We start from the raw sequence: 21,354 nt of genomic DNA on the forward strand, positions 1-21,354 counted from the left end.
AAAATGTCTTATTATCACGTTACACTGCTGGGGATATCTCAAAAATATCATTTATGTTTATTAGTCCTTTAAAGTTATAATAGTTATCCCATCCTCCTTCAGATCTTATCATTTAACATACATTCATTAAGTCAAATTTTGGGATTTAAAAATATTTTAATAATTAGCAGTGTTTCCTTTGTAATTCTAGCATTTTGGTGCATACATTTAAAACAGTATTACGAGGGACGCCTGGGTGGCTCAGTCAGTTAAGCGTCTGCCTTCGGCTCAGGTCATGATCCCAGGGTCCTGGGATCGAGTCCCGCATCGGGCTCCCTGCTCAGCGGGGAGCCTGCTTCTCCCTCTGCCTCTGCCTCTCTCTCTCTGTCTCTCATGAATAAATAAATAAAATCTTAAAAAAAGAAAACAGTATTACGAGAACTAAGACGTTCATCAGACTTCCAAAGAGATCTGTGACACACACAAACACATATACACACATGATAATTGAGAACCGCTGGGGGGCGCCTGGGTGGCTCAGTTGGTCAAGCGACTGCCTTCGGCTCGGGTCATGATCTTGGAGTCTCCGGATCGAGTCCCACATCGGGTTCCCTGCTCGGCGGGGAGTCTGCCTCTCCCTCTGACCCTCTTCCCTCTCGTTCTCTCTCTCATTCTCTCTCTCTCAAATAAATAAATAAAATCTTAAAAAAAAAAAAAGAACCGCTGGGGTGGGGGGCCTAGGTGACTCAGTGGTCTCTGTTTTCAGAGGGAAAAATTGTTATTGACCAAGTATGATCATACTACAAAGCAAAGAGAGAGGAAGATTCCCAAAGAATAGATGTTTGCAAAGGTTTTAAAGATTTCATGTTTGAACAAAAATTAATATAACTAAGAGGTTTTATCTAGTTAGCTTTGCTCTTAATAAAAATCAAATCATTGTTTCTAATTCATTCTTTCCTCACTGACATTAGAATGCAGCTATTAAATATGATTTTGAAATTTTTGAATTATGTTAGATATGAGGCAGAATGATTTAGATACATATATAATTACTGTTATAAGCTGTTGACGTGCTAAGTTAGAAAACAAATAAAACTGTAATAGTTGTTGAACACAAAGTAATCATTCCCCTCTCTAACATATATGGATCAGAGCCACTGAAAAACATGGATAGTCAGTAATATCACTGCTTCCTGGATATGAGAATGTTTTAAATTCTAATAGCAGAAGTTGAATGCAGTGGCTTGGAGGATGGATTCTGGAGTTAGAATTGGCTTTTAATGCTGATTATACCATTTACCATTTATGTGACCTGGGTCTCAATTTTGTGGCCTGAAAAATTAGGACAAAATATCTACCTCGCAAATTTATTCTGAAGATAAGTGAGTTAACAAGCATAAAAGAATTAGCACATCATACGGAAAAAGGGAATCGGTTCACGACTTGGAACCGATCACAAAATTGGCAGCAGTAGTGGGAAGAGACATGGAAGGGAAATAGCAGAAAGGGTATGAAAATACTATTTAGAATTGGCCATATGATTCTCTTGCAAGCAAAACTACTGGAATCAATTAAGCGAAACTGTCAGCATCTTAACAGAAACCCTCTCTTCAGGACACGAGAGACTCCAGGGACACTGACTGCTCAAGAGCTCTCGTGGGTAGCATGTGAGGCATCAGAAAAAGGTAAATGATGTGGGGGGCGGGGGGAAGCAAGAACTTCAGAAAAATCTCAGTCAGAAATAAGCCTGGAACAAATATTGCCACGTTCTCCAAGATGATAAAAAGGAACATTGATTTTACCTAAATCAGGGCACGGTGAGCTTGTGGCAACTGATTTAATAAAACTCCGGAGGTGCTGATATCTTGTGTGCTAGAGCTTAAAATGCAAAAATAAAACAGTTTTCTCTCTCAGTTTGGTCTGGGTCAATAATAGAATATAGCCAAAATTATGTAGATGGAATTGCTAACATGCTGAAACAATTCTGGAAAAGCAAGTGAAGTTTGGCACTAAAGACTTAGCTTAATGGATTTATAGTCTCAAATCTATAAGACAGTCTTTGAGAAATCAATTTTCTATAACCAGATTCTACATATCCTCTCCATCCATGTTCCCTACATTCTTTTCTCTGAAATAACAAATAAAATGCCAAGATGACTAAAATAATATCAGATGTTCAGTAGGCTGAAGAGATCAAAACACGCCGAAACCCGAAAATGTATCTTACACACTCCAACAGTTGGATACCCGTAGTGTTAGCAATTCATTGTAAATCTCCTCAGATGAAGACTGAGGATGTGTGAGCATGTGTGTCGGGGATGGCGTCCATCTTGGTGACTTAGGAAGGATGGGAATGTTCACTCTTGTTGGTTAACCCTTACACACAACTGAGGTTCATTGTTCACTAGACTGAGGATAAAAGCAAAACCAGGACAACCACCATCTTCTAAATGGGCAAAGGAATCTGGCCTTTCATTTGTTGATTTGACATTTCTCGCTGCCTAGTGAACAAAATCTGTATTTCCATATTGAATAGGATCTTCAGATAGAATTTCCAGGTAGACAAATATCACAGCTCTAAATGAGAAATAGGAAAAAAAAAACTGGATTCATATTCTTTTTCTTAAAATGCCATCTGAGCTGGGGCAAGAAATATAACCTCCTAATCTTAGCCCCTTCATCTGTAAATGAATAGTTTAGATTAAACAAATTACGGGCGACCCCATCTGCTCTCAAATTCTCTGAACCACTAAGCAAGATAAAACAATGAACTAATTTAGTAATGGTCTTTCAGCATAACTAGGTTGCTATAATCAGGAGGACTCTCCTGAAATACATTATTTTTCTCCACTCCTGGCTTTTTCTCTATCGTAACAGTATAACAGCCCTGAATGCCTTCAGTCAAATATATTAAAATTCCCTACAGCACACAGTCATCTCGATTAAAATATCAACAGTTTATTACAGTTGGAGTAGTTCCAAAACATGATAATGCTCTTCAGGTAGCAGGTATTCCTGAATTTTATTCAAATGGCTAGCTGAAAAGATGTAAAAGTCTTTTGTTTCCAAGATGAGGCTAGACAGACTTTTACCCACAAAAACAAATTGTCAAGCACAAGTAAATTTAAAAACCCTTCTAAAATTCTTCTTCGTGTATTAAAGTCTACATATTACTCATCGTTAATTAACCCCATCACAAAACAAGTCACTAGAAAAATAGGTAGAATTAAACATAATTGTAAAACCAAGTTGACTTTTATGTAGTACAACTTTGTTCTACCACTGAGCACTTGTCTCCTTTTTTGTTTTAAATCTTAGATGGCCTGAAAAGAAATACATTTAAGTTTAATGAGAAATTTAATACTGAATGCAAATGATTAAAAGGTAAGTGAAAGGTAAGTAAAAATGATAGATGTTATCAAGAATGAATATACTATTAAAAAAAAGGAATTACTAAATTCAGGAAAAGACCCAACCAATGTATTTTAATTTATCAACATCCAATTTTCCTCCATAGAAAGACAGAAACAAAACTGATTATGTAACATTTTAATCTTAATTTTTTAATCACCTGAGTTCAAGTCCTAGATCATCCACTCACTTATAGCCTTGAACTTAAGTCCCTCTGAGTTTTGACTGACTCACCCTAAGTGAAGGCAATGAAATCACAGAGATCACAACCAGTTCCCATGGACTAAATCCTACTCACAAAGTGGTTTGGCCAAGAAATGAGTGATAGCTATATCTTTCTATGTGGTAAACTATTTGATTTTATTTAAAAAATTAGTTATATTTTAAAAAGTTATTTCTCTTGAAAAATTCATTTATTGTATGTGTTTTTTATGCATATAACTAAAGCAAACTCAAAGGAAAGAAAAATAAGTGAATTTCTCAATAAAATACTTTTCCATCTTCTTGTAGTTTACCCATCACTTCAAGACACAAAGATTACATGTATTCCAGATACATCACTGTAGTGAAAATTACTTCTCATGTGACTATAAGAAATATAAAAGAAAAATATAATATATAGAATATGTAAAATTGTACTGTTCTTTACAAAATGTTTCCTAAACAAATAGTTTTGCTTTCCTGATATTTCCCTAAATCCTCTCCTTTATTACAGGAGTAATTTAAGAGTCATACATATCCATGCTAGGAACTATTACTGGTTTTGTTTTCCTAAAAAGGAAAATATTCCATGATTTTTACCCAGTGAAAATGGATGGCACTAAAATAGAATCTACATTTCATTAAAAAAGCAGAACTCATTAGTGTCAGTGAAAAACTCTTGGGAATAGGGGTGAGGATAAAAACATAAGTTTTGGATGTAAACATACCTGGATTCAAAGTCCCAGTCTGTCACTGACTGGTTATGTCGCATATAGGATGGTTAGGTTATTTCTGAGACCCCTTTACCCGCCCTTCAGTGAAATGGGGCTTGCATTCTTTAACACAGAGGGTTGTGCTAAGAATTACATGAAATAGTATTAAACGTTGATGTTCAATAAATGTTACATAGTTGGGGTTCAATGAATGTATCTAACTATTGTGTTTGTGATGTGTAATCAACACCACCCTTTAAAACTACATTGTCATTAAATTACTGCTCAATGGTTACATGCCTTTTGCATGACTGCATGTATATATTTCAGAGTTAAGATTACAAATTTTCCAGATCAGACTTTTTATTGAATTATAATTGATACATATTAGTTTCAGGTGTATAGCATAGCAATTCAATATGTTTACATATTATGAAATGATCACCTGGAGAGGTCTAGTTACCATCTGTTAGTATACAAACTTACTACAATGTTATTGACTATATTCCCTATACTGTGCATTACATGCCCATATGAGTTATTTATTTTATAACTGGAAGTTTGTACATCTTAATCCCTTTTGCCTATTTCAACTGTCCCCTGACCCCCTCCCCTCTGGCAATCACTAGTTTGTTGTCTACACTCTATGAGTCTGTCTTTCTGTTTTGTTTTTTTCATTTGCTTTTTTAGATTCTACACATAAGTGAAATCATATGGTACTTGTCTTTCTCTGACTTACTCACTTAGCACAATGCCCTCAAGGAGCATCTGTGTTGTTGCAAATGGCAAGATTCCATTCTTTCTTTATGGCTGAACAATATTCTGTTATATAAATATACGACATCTTCTTTAACATTTATCTATTGACGGACACTTAGGTTACTTCTGTATCTTTGATGTTGTAAATAATGCTGCGATAAACGTGGGCATGCATATTTATTTTCCAATCAGTATTTTTGCTTTCTTTGTGTAAATACCCGTAAGTGGAATTGCTGCATCAGATGGTAGGTTCTATTTTTAATTCTTTGAGGAAAACTTTACTGTTTTCCACAGTGGCTGCACCAGTTTGCATTCCCACCAACCGTGCAGGAGGCTTCCCACATCCTCACCAACACTTGTTATTTCTCGTGTTTTTGATAAAAGCCATTCTGACAGGTATGAGTTGATAGCTCACTGAGGTTTTGATAAGGCAGCATCTAGAGGAATCTTGTTTATCTTATCCATTTAGCTACCCCATATCTTTTGACTGAAGAATAGTTCATTTACACCTAAAGTAATTATTGATAAGTACTTACTTACTGTCATCTTGTTAATTGTTTTCTGGCTGTTTTTTTGTTCATCTCTGTTCTTTTCTTGGTTTGTTCCTTTGTGTTTGTTTTCTTTATATTTAGAGTCCTTTGTCTTTTACCTTTGTGTTCTTAACTGTAAGTTTTTTCTTTGTGGTTACTGTGAGGTTCACCTATAACACGTATGTAACAGTCTCCTTCAAGTTGACAGTAAGTTAATTGTGAACATATTCTAAAGCTTTATATTTTTACTCCCCTGTGCATTTCATATTTTTGATAACACATTTTACATCTTTTTTATTTTATTTATCCCTTAACTAATTACTGTAGTTTTATTTAATTTTACGTCTTTTACCCTTCATACTCTCTTTGTAAGTTGTTGAACCACTACCTTGATTACTTATCTTTTCCAGTTCCATTTTTAACTTTCATATGTTTTCCTACTAGTATTTGCGTCTTTTTCTTTTGAGCTCAGAAAACCCCCTTTAACATTCCTTTTTTTTTTTTGATGTAGTGTTCCATGATTTATTGTTTGCATATAACACCCAGTGCTCCATTCAGTACTTGCCCTCTTTAATACCCATCACCAGGCTAACCCATCCTCCCCTCCCCCTCCTCTCTAGAACCCTCAGTTTGTTTCTCAGAGTCCATAGTCTCTCATGGTTCGTCTCCCGCTCTGATTTCCCCCCCTTCATTTTTCCCTTCCTGCTATCTTCTTTTAAAAAAAAAAAAAACATATAATGTCTTATTTGTTTCAGAGGTACAGTGTAAGACTGTTGAATCACAGACCTGTACCTCTGTTAACATTCCTTTTATGGTCAGGTTCAGTGGTGATGAACTACTTTAGCTTCTGCTTCCTGGAAAACTCTTAATCTCTTCTTCAGTTCTGAATGATAAGCTTGCCAGGTAGAGAATTCTTGGTTGGGATTTTTTCCCCTTCAGCGCTTCAGATATATCATGCCATGCATGCCCTTCTGACCTGTAAAGTTCCTGCTGAGAAACCTGCTGATAGCCTTGTAATGGTTCCCTTTTATACAGTGGGTTGCTTTTCTCTTGCTTTTAATTTCTTCTCTTTATTATTAATTTTTACCATTTTAATTATAATGTGTCTCGGTGTATTTCTCTTTGGGTTCATCTTTTCTCTTTTTCAAAAAGATTTATTTATTTATTTATTTATTTATTTGAGAGATTGAGAGAGGGAGAGAGCAGAGGGAGGGGCAGAAGGAGAGAATCTTGAGTAGTCTTTCCGCTGAGCATGGAGCCCGATGTGGGGCTCGATCCAACAACCCATGAGATCACGACCTGAGCCAAAACCAACAGCTGGCCGCTAAACTGACTGAGCCACCCAGACACCACTGGGTTCACCTTATTTGGAACTTTCTGGGTTTTCTGGACTTGGATATTTGTTTCCTTTCCGGAATTAGGAAAAGTTTTCTGCCATTATTTCTCTGAGAATTTTTCTAGCCCTTTCTCTTTCTCCTCCTTCTGGGACTCCAATAATGAAAATGTTATTCTGCCTGATACTGTCCTGGAGGTCCCTTAAGGCATCCTATCTTTTTAAAATTCTTTTTTGCTCTAATTTTCAGCTGTGATTGGGTGTTTTCCTTTGCTGTGTTTCTGGTTCACTGATTCATGCTTCTGTTCCATCCGTTCCGTTGTTGAAACCCTATAATGTATTTCTCCATGTAATTTTAACCTCTGCTTGGTATTTTCTATTTTCTGTCACTTTGGGGTTTTTTTGTTTTGTTTTATTTTTTTCTTTTTCTTTTTTCTGTCACTTTGTTGAAGTTCTTGCTGTGTTCATCCGTTCTTCTCCCAAGATCAGTGAGCATCTCTATGGCCATTACTATGAATTCTTTATTAAGTTTGTTGCTTATCTCAGTTTCATTAAAGTCTTTCTCTGAGCATTTTCCTTATTGTTTGGTTTTGAAATACATTCCTCTCTCTCCTCATTTTGCCTCTGTTTCTCTCTCTATATTAGGTGGAATGGCTACCCGCTCAGTCTTGAAAGGGTGGTCTTGTGTAGGAGTTTTCCATGTGATGCAGAAGCACCATCTTCCCTGGCCACTAGAACCAGGCACTCTATGTCTGCGTGAGTATGCCGACTCTGATAGGGCCACAGTTGCTGTGCAGGGAGATGGGGGCTCACATCACTTAACCATCCCAGTTGTGCACAGGGTGGGTGGGGTTCAGGGCATTCATCTGCCTTGTTGTAGCTCCAGTAATGCACAGGGTGAGTGGAACGAGGGGTGTGTCCCCCAGCCTGCTTATGCGTGGGGAGTGCAGACCATGCCCCACACGTGTTAGCTAGAGGGAGGGCACCAAAAATGACACCCATTTGTTGCATCACCAGGAAGTCAGGAGGAATGGCAAGAATGGCATGCACCAGCACTTCCATCCCTGGATAAAGTCCTCACGGGGTCCTGCCTCCCTGGTAGTCATTTTAAAATTAGTAAGTGGATCTCCCTTGCTGGTCTAGGTACTTTTCAGTCTGTTCCTCTTGTGCTAGATCTCAGTGTGAGTGGGTGTGCTTATGAGCCCTTTTAGAGTGGGGTATATGTTCCTTATAGTTCAATGATTCTCCTGGTCTTCATCCCCATTTATTTTTAAAATCAGGCATTTGGCAGGCTCATCTTTCTGGTGCTAGCCCTCCATGTCAGGGTGCCTGATGTAGGGAACAAGCCCTTCACTCCTTGAGGGAGAATTCTAAATTTTGGTGATCCTTCCCAATTGTGGGGTCACTGCATCTGGGATAGGGTCCCAGGGAGGACATGTCTCTACCTCTCCTGTCCTTCTCAAAGTGTCTCTTTTGTCTTTTGTTGTGGAAATGCTAGCCATCTAGTTCTCAGGGATTTTTGTTTGTTTGTTTGTTTACGGAGGAAAACTATTACATACACAGCTATAAATTTGTTGTGTCCAAGGAAGGAGTTGTGTTTAGGGTCTTCCTACACTGCCATCTTGAACGACACCCCCTTTCCCAGACTAGAATTTATTGCCATGCATGTAACCCATAACAGCCATTCCTTCATAAGGACTGTCCCAAAAAGGGGTGCCTTGAGCCTGGCAGTGGGCTCTAGGAGGATACCTCTCCTTTTCTGCAATCCCTTCTCTGAGGAACTCAGAGGGACATTAAGATTAAAACTTCAAGATCTTGCTCTCAAGATTTTATGACCTACCTGTTGAAATAGGATAAATATAATTGAACCTTTAGTGAGAAAGAATTTCTGGAGCTGTGAGGGATACTCTGAGAAGGAGAAATCATGGTGGGCAAAAGTGGTCAAGGAAAGTTTTGTGAAAAGCTGAATCTGCCACATTGTGTTAGGTTTGGTATGGAGGCAAAAGAGGGAAACACAGAAGGAGACATTCCTGAGAATAGACAGGGGAGACTGAGCCGGAGGCAACACATGCATAAATTGAGACCATTTCAAAAGAGATAAGTAAAGAAAGAAAGAAAAGACAGAATCCCTGCCCCTATTGTGTTTGCCATCTGCCTAGGATGCTTTCAACCTAATGAGCAGGTTAAAATCCAGCATGGTTCCACAGAGAGAGCAGCCTAAGAAGGACTTTGTAATGATGATCAAAAATACGTATCATATTAATTACCAAAATAAAATGATTGCCCTAAAATTCCTGAATGTAAATCAATATATGCGATGAAAGATTTCTCTTTGCAAAAAATGTCACTAAAGGAGAATAAGCATACTTTTTTTTTGTAACAAGTGTTACTGTGTTTTAAAAAATATGGTAGGAAGATAGTTCTTTAAAAATGCTGTTAAATGCACATAGGAATCAGTTGGAGGAACCACAGGAGTTCAACCTGACTTCACAGGAAGACTTAGAGAGCAAAATAGCTTAACTTCACATTTCATGGTAAACGTTTGTTCCTCTGATGTAAGAGAGATTAAAGGTGAACATGAGAGAAGCAAATACTAACAGCAAAACCCACAAAGTGGTGCAAAATCCTTCAGGTGCGAACTCCTTCACTGTGTAACCAAGCATCCCGTTCAGTAGTGTGCGAGCAAAAGACTCTTGTGAGAACTTTCAGCATTACATTTAAGCTTCTCTATTTAAATATAAGCATAACTCACTGCAGTATTTGCTGCATGTATTTTATCAGGCAGGCATTTCTGATTATAGAAGAACACGAACTTATAAAGTTACCTCAGGTTTCGGATAAAACACAGACTATGTAGCCATGAGCTCTTCACACACTGGAGCCCTTTGGTATTCTAGTCAGATGTTCTCCAATGGCACCAGGGCACTCCAGCAAAGCTCATGTGTGATAAAACAGCAGTGGCCTCTAGAGTATGTTTTTAAAGTCAGCTTTCTCAGATTTCTCACTAGATTCTCGAAATGAACACACACACACACACAACACACACTCATCTCCTTTTTGCTGCCGCTTTAACTTGCCAAAGAGCAGAGGTGTATGAACCAAATCTTATTAATATTAACATATACTTTGTTATTTTGTTCCCTGAACACTGTCACTTTGTTATACTCAAGTAAAGCCCTGACAGAAACATCCAATTAATCCTCACTAAGAAAATGCATTATGGTGTCATAGTTAATAAGTAGTTCAATGTAATCACACCTTGATCATTCTTCTGAGTGGTTCAGTCCTTGGCACGGTGTCTAATATTAGCTCCCTTTGTGACTGCTCACACAGGAGTTAAAATGGATAGTTTCTCTCCCTTCAGATGTACAAACAATCTATTTTCTTTTACTGAAAAGGACAGGCAAGGAAATGCCGAGACAGCAAGAAGAAATTTGAGTCTTCAACTGAATGTTATCATAAAAAGAATCTCTGGGATTCAGTCATAACCACAGGGTATGATGTGGAGCTCAAAGCTCACTCCCATGCCCCACTTATCAAACCCCACAGAGCATTTGAACCCCAAGTAGAAGCTCCCCACGATAAAAGGAAGCTTTCTCTGGCCAAGTTAGACTAATTGTGAAAACTCTCTTTGGCCGTGGGCTGCCCGTAGGAATCTTTGCTAAGTTTAGAGGGATCACAGACAAAGATCCTACCTTAATGAGGATCTGAATGGACCCCGTGGCTTTTGCAGATATGAAATACCAGAAGCTTAGGGTGCAGGCAGCGCTGGATTCTTGCCACACGGCACTCCTGAGGTGTGCTTCTTCGCCCTGAAGGCCCACTGGAGTAGCCTCCAGATACAAGAAGTGCCCTAGGAAGAAGGACAGCGTTCAGAAAGAACAGAAACAACAATGAGGGAATCATTTTAGCTTTTCCATCTTAGTTAGGGTTTTTAATTATATTTCATAGGATATGAGCTGTCAATGGCATTTCCATCTGAAACAGAAAGAAAATCAAATAGCCTTGCTTCTAGCTCACGGACAGAACAATTTCCAACTGTCTGTGCTTTGAGCAAAGTACTTCACAGTATGCAGATCAACTGATGTGACAGGATATTTATGGTGCTGAATCAACAAGATAGTTATAGAAATCATTTAATGGACTCCCTATACTTTCCAGTTCCTGTAAAACAATGCAAAGGTATTACCAATGAAAAATAAAGGAATTACAACGTACTTCCAAAAATGCAGTCATCTACTGAGTGCACAAATAAAATGCTGAGAATCTTAGTATGTAACATGGAAGATAATGAGTTTTATATTTATGTATCCAAATACTCAACACATTTTATCAATGCACAGCTGAGTGTTTGCATGGAGCTCAGACCTTCATTTCTCTGGTGTGGTCAGTTTGGCTTGGAGGGTTTTGTTGCATCATAGGCCTGAGGAGTTGCTACTCTTAGACACCTTCTTTCTATTCTGTGGCTTCCAGGAGTTCAGGGTCCTTTCTTTATTCTGCTAACATCCTTTGTCCTTTGACCAATGAGTCTGAGATCAGACCTCATCTACTCACTGCAAAAACGAGGCATTCCCAACACGTCTGACATGTGTGACTTTACAGTTATCTGCACGTTATCCCCTTTAGCTTTCAAACCTACTTTCCCTTCATACGTATCATCTCATTTCTCTAATCCCTGCTTGGTACACAGGGAAAACAGGGTTCTCTCCACGTGCAGATGAGAAATTTGAGAATCTGAAAAGCTATATGACATGCTAACGATCCAATGAGTGGCAGAATTCAGGGTTATTAATTATAAACATGGGTCATTTAGGAAAGGTGCCCAAAGGCAATATACATTATCATCCATCTACAACTATCAGAACAATATTAAAATTTGGTTACTCCCTGTTATGTGTTGAATTATGCCCCTCCCCAAAGATGGTGAAGTCCTATTTCCAGTCCCTGTGGAAGTGACTTTATTTGGAAATAGGGCCTTTGTGGATGACCAAATTAAAATGAAATCATCAGAGTGGGCCCTCATCCACATGAAGACTGTGTGGTAATGAAAAGGGTAAATTTGGACACAGAGACAGATGTGCATAGAGGGAAGACAATGTAAAGACACAGGAGAACGCCATCTATAAGCCAAGTAATGTGTGAGACTACCAGAAGCTCGGAGAGAGGCACAGAATAGGTGATTCTCCCTCACAGCACTGAAAAGGAACCAGTTCAGCTGACACCTTGATTTCTCCCATCTACCTTCTAGAACTGTGAGATAATGTCTATAGTTTTACATTTCCAGTACTTTGTGATGGCAGCCCCAGGAGACAAATATACTCATCAGATATATTTGACTCGCTTGCCATGGCCCCATGGTAGTCTCAACAGAGCTCTCCAGTTGCTGTCAAGGAAGACAATGAGATGCTCACTGTAAATATGAGGAAAGCCTCATAACCTACCATTTTTGTTTCCAACTGTGTGGTCTTCGGGAGGTCTTAGGCCCTGATGAGAGCCAACTCCCAAAGCCCAATCAAAGTTTTCAGCCAGGGAGTTTTGCCAGCCACACCAGCCTTTCTCAAAAGTACAGGAGGTACCACATTCATTTTCATCCGTATCATCTCCACAGTCATCTACAAAATTACAGCTTTGCTCTGGTTTATAACATTTGCCATTCTGACATTCCCGATAGCCAGGAGGGCAGCCTAGAAAACAGAAAATAAATGAAGATGAGGAAACACTACTAACACATCACTAAGCTTAAAAGCTAGTAAGAGTAGATTCACTTTAACATATAAAGAAACATGGTGTTCTCAGGAGTATGAGTTATCTGATCCCCATCCCTCCAGGGTTCTGGCCAATAGATCACTCACAAGGAATATTCAAAATGAAAAAAAAATCAAGTATCATTTTATTGATCTAGGAAAGTACCCCAAGACTCTTAAAATACAGCATTTCCCGTAAGCTAAGTTCAAGAATATAAATTAAATCTGAAAGCCAGTGAGGCTTTCCATTTTTTATCCTGAAACAAAATCTTTAGGGTACTAAGGGCTTATGTACTATGGTGTATTTGGAAGTACATTCCACTACCACCCATGAATTTTAATATTTATCAGAAACCAAGCAGGGGTATGAACATATAAGTAATATTCAACTTTCTAAGAGATTTTTCTCCAAAATGCATTTATATCTGTCAATTGTTTAGAATTTTAGAAACAATTTCCCTACAAAGAAATGTAAACAATAAAGTTTTATTTTCCGCTGATTCCCACCCCCCAACCCCCAGAAAGCTTAAAATAAAGAGCAATGTTTTTGAAGACCTAAGTTTGAACTCTGGTATTGATCCTTCTCGGGTATGAGATTTGGATCATCCTACCGTTGATGAGTTTAGTTTATCTAAAAAGAGAGAAAAAAAAATAGTACAATCTACAGAAGTTAAGCTAATTAAAGAGACTATTGTTGATATCCCCAGGGCCTAGAACAGAGCCTGGCCATTCGTAAATGATCAGAAAATATTACTCAAATACATGAATGAGTAAAATACAGTGCTCTGAAAATGACAAAGCAGTTCAATATGCATATTTAAGGTATTATTATTATCCTGCTCCAATATTATAATAGGGTGTAACACCAGGGTAACAATATTTTAGTAGAAAAATTCATTCAAAGATCCACCTTAGGATATCCACTACCCAGTTGCTCTGTGACACTACAGTACCAGAAATATTCTCTTCCTTCCTGTCTTCCCCATCTGGTACATACGGAAACTGATAATGCCTCCCTATTTTATGTCTATGTGGTAGCTTCCATGGCCTGGGGTTGTCTGGCAGCTGAGGACTAGTGTGGATTAGAGCTGGCGGTGATTCAGGGATTCACTAGAAGGTGTTCTGAGAGCTGAAAACTGCTGATAAAATCTCATAAAGAAGCTTTCATGTCCTAGATCAGTCCTACATTTTAGAAAATAGATGGCTAGGAGGGAGGAAGTGGGAGGAAATGGATGGGTTGCCCTGCAGAAACGACTGGGGAGAGGACTAGTGTTCTGAAAGCTTCTAGCCATTTTGCGTGCTAAGCTGTTTCTGGACTGTTTGTTCAAAATTGCCTAATTAAACGCCCTTTACACTTGCAAAGCCTTTGAAAATAAGTTTCAACCATGCATTCTGCCTCTAACAAAACTTTCTTGTCTGGGTTAATTGCTAACATTTTCCTTTCTCGCAGCATGGGATTAAACTATTTTTATTTAGCTGCCCAGTTCAGTTTTAGCAGATTCGGGGTACCACAAAAGGCCTTTAATGTTTCAATCACAGAGCTTGACTCAGAATCATAACATTAAAGCATTTCTGAGCTACACAGAAATGAAGAGCACATACATTAACCTTCATTTAGAGATGAAAAATAAATGAGGATTATAGATGTTAAATGACTTGGTGATTTTTCAAGAGCAGAGATACAATTTGGACCTAGGTCTATTGTCTTCTGAACTATATATTTTTTTAAAGATTTTATTTATTTATTTATTTGAGAGAGAGAATGAGAGAGAGAGAGAGAGAGAGCACGAGAGGGAAGAGGGTCAGAGGGAGAAGCAGACTCCCCGCCGAGCAGGGAGCCCGTGTGGGACTCGATCCCGGGACTCCAGGATCATGACCTGAGCCGAAGGCAGTCACTCAACCAACTGAGCCACCCAGGCGCCCTGTCTTCTGAACTATTTTTTAAATCTATTGACTTGAAAAGAAGAGCAGTGATCCAGGTCAACTACCACAAGACCAGACCACCAATGAACTAAAATGGTAGTGTTGACTACCAGATGCATCATTTCTCATGGGGCTGTTGAGAACCTGCGAAATTACTAGATCATTTAATTTTACACAAGTTGGCACTTGTATTGATTCTGTCAATTCCAATTTGTTTGGGGAGTAAAAACAAAACTGGTTCTTAAGATGCTTTTCTCCAAAGAGCCTGAATCAAGCTAAAATTTAATTCTTTTAAAACAAACAAGAAAGTAATTTGAACATGTTTCTAAGTGGAAACACATCACAGATAATATACTGGCATATATTATACAAATGACATAGCCAATATTTTAGAATAATCATAATTTTTAAATTTCTAAAACATAAATAGCTACATAATTTTAAAAACACAATTTAAATATTACATAAGATTATTTTGAACAGAAAGCCCTTCACACTAATAAAGACAATTTCACCGCTATCATGTGTCCCACCCATAAAACACTTTTTTTTGGTAAATATCAAAGAAAATCATCAACTGATGTTATTTACCTATTTCCCAATTATTTTCCATGTCTGTTGTTTTGTCCAAAGAAATCAGCTACTAAGAGAGAGGGTGTATATCTTTAAGTGATTCTGATATTAAAGCTTTTATGGAATTATGTAACTTTGATTTTCAGTAAAAATATATTATTCAAATTAGGCAGAGACCTTCTTAGTGGGCAATTTATTTTTACAAAAAAGAACAAATTATGAAAGTAAAAAAACCTCCAATGTAAATAAATCTTAGAGACATCTGAAGCTTAACTTGCTGAAATGCAAACTCTTATTCTTTGCCTCCAAACTTTTCCAGTGAACAGCCTTCCTCAACTGTGTTTATGGCAATTCTATAACTCCAGTTACTCGGAGGAAAAACAAATCTTGTCTATGTAGTAGGGTCTGACTCCACTTTTTGGTGTTTGAGTTGATTGCTGACAGTGCTTCCTTTGTGTCCCACATCTGGAAACCTAGTAAGCTAGCCCAGGTGCTCCCCTTAGTGGCAGGAGTTTCGAACCAAGCATGCCCTTAGCTGTGCACAGATATTCTCACCCCAGTCCTACCCTCCAACCACCAGAAAACTCTAAATCAGTTTCCTTTCCTGCTCTCTAAAACTACTTTTGGACATGCCTTGGAGCTACTGTGATGTCCCAGAAGGCCTCATTATATGAGTAATAGATATTTTCAACCCTTTTAGTGTATAATCGATACTGTCAGTCTTAACATCCAAACCAAATTTTGGCCCAAGGTGGACCAATCCTCAGTTACAAGGTGGGCCTCCATTCAAAATTTTGTTTGGATGTTATATTTAAAAACACATATATGTCTCTGTGTTTGTGTGTGTGTGTATAAAACTTTTTATTTCATAACATATACAATTTTTCACTGTTACTATTTTGATCTAAGTGACTATCATTTTGTGTGATTTTATTACATACTTTCCTTTCTGATCTCTGTGCCTTACCCTTGACCTTACGGTCCATTAAACAAAATAGAACCATGTGACATTTTAACATAACTGAATGTCACTCCTCTATCCCAAACTCTATTTAAATACTGTTCCCCATTAAAAGGAGCCAGGTCCCCTTGAGAAAATAGTCTGGAGCTAAGAACAAAAAAATTCAAGATGAACCTAGATTTTTTTTTTTGTACCAGAAAATAATAAAGTGCTCAAAAAATTATAGCATTATGATGAAAGGCTCAAGGAGGCAGCTATTAGAGAAACTTACTGGCCAAATCAGAGACAATTTGATATCAAGGTAAGTAATAAGAAGACTTTTGCTCCCAGCATATACACAGTAAGAAAGAGTGATAAAGTATGGAATTATCCGTCAGGAGTAAACAACTAGAAACTTGGACAAAGTATATACAACAAGTGTTTTAAACACTGAACATCAGGAAATATAAGCTCGGGACCCCTTAGAGAAATGAAAAAAGGCACACCCTACGATCACCCCTAAATTTCTGCATTGGAGGCACTTTCTGGACTATAACTCCAATAGGGTCAGCCCAGCAAAAAATGGGTTACACATAGTTGAGGAAACAGTCTGGGACAGCTAGAATTTTCAATGCTGGGTGGTGCAGGAAAGGGTGCTATACAGAGAAGGAGATCAAGAGATATGCTTAAGTCTTTGTCTGAATTCTAGTTTTTACATTTGTAGGATAAAATCCAAAAAGAGAAGCTGAGAACAATTTCTTAAGAGAATAACAAGGAGCTATAGGCTGGAAAATTAGCAGAGGTCACAAAGGGCCACATATCTTGAGTTTCTATCAGCCAGAATGTAGAGTCCTTGGTGAATACACAGGGCATTCAGTAGAAATTCCAGAAGGGTACACTTTAGTTGGGGCAAAATAACTCTAGAAGGAAGTAGACTCTAGACCATGGATTGGATTGGCAATCTATAATCTTAAGACCATATCTAGCCTATCACCTGTTTAAGTAAATAATGTTTTATTGGGACTTAGCCATGCCCACCTCTTTGCACATTATCTATGGTTACTTTCACACTAAAATGGTAGTTAAGTAGTTGCAATCAAGACCATATGGCCTGCAAAGCTGAACATAGTCACTCTCTGAAATATTCTTTTAACCTCAACTTGTTTTTATACTAGATTACTTTAAAAACTAAAGTTTCCTGAGTTAAGAAAAATACAGAGGAAAATTTGCAAAGAGGAAAGTGATAAAGAAATACAAACTTCCAGTTATAAAATAAATAAGTCACAGGAATAAAAAGTACAAAAAATAAAAAATCAGTAATATTGTAGTAACTTTATATGATGACAGATGGTAACGACAGTTATTGTGATGAGCATTTTGTAATGTGTCTAATTGTTAAATCACTGTTGTCACCTGAAAATAATATAATATTGTATGTTTAACTATACTTCAAAAATATTAATATCAAAAAAATTGCTGACTTCTATCCGTCTTTAAAAAAACTTAAACCTCAAAAGGATCAAACGCAACTGTTAGCAACTTAAGTGCCTCTAGAACAAAGTTCAGTGCTTTTTAAGGAAATATACCAAGTTTCAACACTTAGCAACACAAATTCACAATTCCAGCATCAAATTAAAAATTACTACTTTGGGCACCTGGATGGCTCAGTTGGTTAAGCGATTGCCTTCGGCTCAGGTCATGATCCTGGAGTCCCGGGATCGAGTCCCGCATCAGGCTCCGTGCTCAGCAGGGAGTCTGCTTCTCCCTCTGACCCTCCCCCCCTCTCATGTGCTCGCTCTCTCTCTCATTCTCTCTAATAAATAAATAAAATCTTTAAAAATTTTTTAAAAAAAATAAAAACTACTACTTTGTGGGCGCCTGGGTGGCTCAGTTGGTTCAGCGTCTGCCTTTGGTTCAGGTCATGATCCCAGGATCTTGGGATCGAGCCCCATATCGGGCTCAGTGGTGAGTTTCTTTCTCCCTCTCCCTCCCCCTCTGTGATCTCACTCTCTCTCAAATAAATAAATAAAATCTTAAAAAAAAATACTGGTATGTGAAGCAGGAAAATGTGATCAATAACCAGGGGAAAATAGTCAATAAAAGCAAATACAGATACAAAAGAGATGATGGAATTATCAGACAAAGAAAGTAACACATAAATGTGCTATACGCATTGATCTTACAATAATACAAAATCTACAGAAAGCTCTTTGTAATAACAAATAAGTTTAGCAAGATTATATGTCATCAATACACAAAAATCAATTACATTTCTGTATGCTAGAAATAAATAACTAGAATCTAAAATTTTAAACAAGTCCTTTCAAAGAGCATTTCTAAACACAAAACTAGGGATAAATTTAACAAAATGATATCTGGCCTTTATACTGAGAACTACAAAATACTCATAGGAAAAGAGACCTTACATAAGTGGAGATATATATCAGGCTATGGATCATAAATCTTAATACTGTTAAGAACTCAATTCTCTTCAAATTGTTCTATGATTCCAATATAATTCCAGTCAAAATTTCAGTAGGATTTTTGTAAAAATTAACAAAGTGAATCTAAAATGTATATGAAAATGCAAAGCACCTAGATGAGCAAAAACTGAGTCAGATATACATCTGATTTCAAAAAATTGTATAAAGCTATAATAATTAACACTGTGTGGCACTGACTTACATATAGATAGAGTGATCAGTGGATCAGGATATATCATTGAGAAATTGATTCAAAAACATACAATCAATGGGTTTTCAAGAAAAGATAACAAATTACTATACAGCATTTTCACCAAAACTGAATGAACTGAAATTAAATATAAGGGGAAACCAACAAATACCAGCTGGGGGATACTCTACAAAATGAAAGGCCTATACTTTTCAAAGATATCAATGTCAAAGAAGACAAAGGCTGAGTAATTCCTGTACATTAAAGAAATATAAAGATACTTAAACACTAAATGCAGAGTATGATCCTTGATTAGAACCTGAACCAGACAAAAAACAAAAATTACATAAAAGGACATTTTGGGGACAATTGATAAACTATGAATGAGGCCTATAAATTGAATAATAATACTGCATCAGTGTTAAGTGATTATACATGTAAGTGAACATCCTCTATTTTAGGAAACAGACAATGCATTATTTAGAGATAAAAGGGTGAGACAGTATCTGCAACTTGCTCTGAAATGACTTGAAAGTAAGATTTATATAAAACAAAGGGGTAAACTGATAATAATCTGCAAATCTGGATGAAGTATAAATTCTGTAGTGTTACTGCAATATTTCTGTGAAGTGGAAACTATCACAAATTTTTTAAAAATATACAATTTTAAAAGTTAAAAAAATCCTCCAATGGCATCCCCTCTCAGAATTAAAAGCCAACATCCTTAAAATGGCCCACAGGTACTTTACAATCTTGACCCCATTTTCTCTAACTATTGCCCTCTAGTCAGAGACTACTGGGCACACTGTAGTTGGATAAAGTTGAGTTTATTACTTGTTGCAGGGATGGAGAACAAATACTGTGGGGGACCACGGGATAGTTCAGTGAGAAGGTAGGGGAAATGACTTAATAGGATTAGGGCTTTGGGTAGGTTATTTTGGGGAGGGTCAAAGAAAGTGGAATTTTGAACCAGATTGGGTGCTATCAGGAAGCAGAGATAATTATGCGGTTGGCTATCTTAATGATTCTTCCCTAACAAAGGGAAGACTAGACTAGGTGAAAGTTATAATAGGTTAGAAGCACTCCTATAAGTCAAGATATGGGGATGTTTGGTTATTTTTTTGGCCAAGACAATGGTCGTGTTTTGTCTGCGTTCACTCATGCTTACAAAGTGATCTTGTTTTTATTTTGATCCATAGTTCCAGAGTGGCTTTGTCTGATGTTGACACTCTGTGAAATTGTTTATGTTCAACAGGAGAACCACCAGCTCATAGCAATACCAAGGCCTAAATGATACAGTACCAGGCCAGGTCCCAGATGCCAAGGGCTACTTTTCTTTTTCTCACTTTGCAATTCTATATATGTGGCAAGAGAGTTCAGTGGAGCAGCCAACCCTTCTAAGGGATATAAGGATAGAAAATAAAACCCTTATGGTTCTTCTTGGCTTTTTGCAGTAGGTAAAAAAACAAACAAACAAAAAATGGTAGACCAGTTGCTTTGGGAGATCCTGAAACATTTGAAAGTCCTTCATATTTGTTATTTTTTTAAGCCTCTTGATCTTTCCCCTTAGTAATTTGCAGCAAAGACTTGAAAATGTGAAGATCCTGTGTTATCTACTTTACTGTTAGCACAAAAGGAGGTAACATGTAGAAAGAACTCCCATAAAATAGAAGACAGTAGCCTTAAGGAATGGACAAAGAAAACAGGTAGAGGAATTGGGATTTGTGTTAAGAAAACAAGGAAAACATGGAAGGGAGTCTAGGTAGAACAGAAGCTCTTAAGCTTTGAGGAGGAAGGCCCACCACAGTTCCAAGTGGCTTAATACTGCAGTGTGGCCGAGGCTCTTGTTCAAAAACCAGCACTTTCTGTACTTATAGGCTTCTTGGGCCCTGGGCTCAGCCCTCGACTGAGAACAAAGTGCAGATTGGCTCAAGTACTGCTCCGGTAGCTTCCATCTTCTTCATTCCAAATAGCTGCAATTCAAATGTTCAAAGAACACTTCCTACAGCCTTGATGAGCATGACCAAAATTTATACTAGATTGCCACTCATGTTCATTCAAAAAGATATTTCCAGAAAGAATGGTTTATTCCTCAGTTTTTTTAATTACCCAGTTTTAATACTTAACCGTTAAGAAATGCTATGCTAACATTGCATGCTAACATTCAACTAGTTCTAATCTTGTGCAGGAAAAGCACTCAAACAAGAAATCCAAAAGTACTTTTTAAAAATGAATATTCCAGGCGCCTGGGTGGCTCAGTTGGTTAAGCAACTGCCTTTGGCTCGGGTCATGATCTTGCAGTCCCGGGATCGAGTCCCGCATCGGGCTCTCTGCTCAGCGGGGAGTCTGCTTCTCCCTCTGCTCCTCCTCCCTCTCATGCTGTCTCTCATTCTCTCTGTCTCAAATAAATAAAATCTTAAAAAAAATAAAAAATAAAAAAGCGAATATTCCTTCATGATTCTGACTTGGAGGAAATTGCGGACATTTTGGTGGTGAACAATTTGTATACCTTGAGTTTCTAGTGCATCATATTTAAAAAGGTAAGGTAATGAGCTTGATCATTTAAAATCATCAT

The 21,354-nt window shown here is 37.6% G+C and overlaps 1 protein-coding gene across 4 annotated transcripts in view; it reads right to left on the bottom strand.

Annotated features, from left to right (window-relative positions):
* MALRD1 (MAM and LDL receptor class A domain containing 1) overlaps positions 1-21,354 on the bottom strand; it is an 835,513-nt gene that overhangs the window by 319,969 nt on the left and 494,190 nt on the right. For all 4 annotated transcript variants that reach the window (XM_088025530.1, XM_088025529.1, XM_028114131.2 and 1 more), the window contains 2 exons: positions 12,368-12,610; positions 10,622-10,779 (listed from right to left, as the gene is read on the bottom strand). In XM_088025530.1, the coding sequence (XP_087881656.1) occupies positions 10,622-10,779; positions 12,368-12,610 (401 nt within the window). The remainder of the gene's footprint in view (positions 1-10,621; positions 10,780-12,367; positions 12,611-21,354) is intronic.

The sequence above is a fragment of the Eumetopias jubatus genome, unplaced genomic scaffold (assembly GCF_037043125.1).
Source record: "Eumetopias jubatus isolate StellerSeaLion01/CBP00866 unplaced genomic scaffold, mEumJub1_p1.0 scaffold_8, whole genome shotgun sequence".
Taxonomy (NCBI): Eukaryota; Metazoa; Chordata; class Mammalia; order Carnivora; family Otariidae; genus Eumetopias; species Eumetopias jubatus.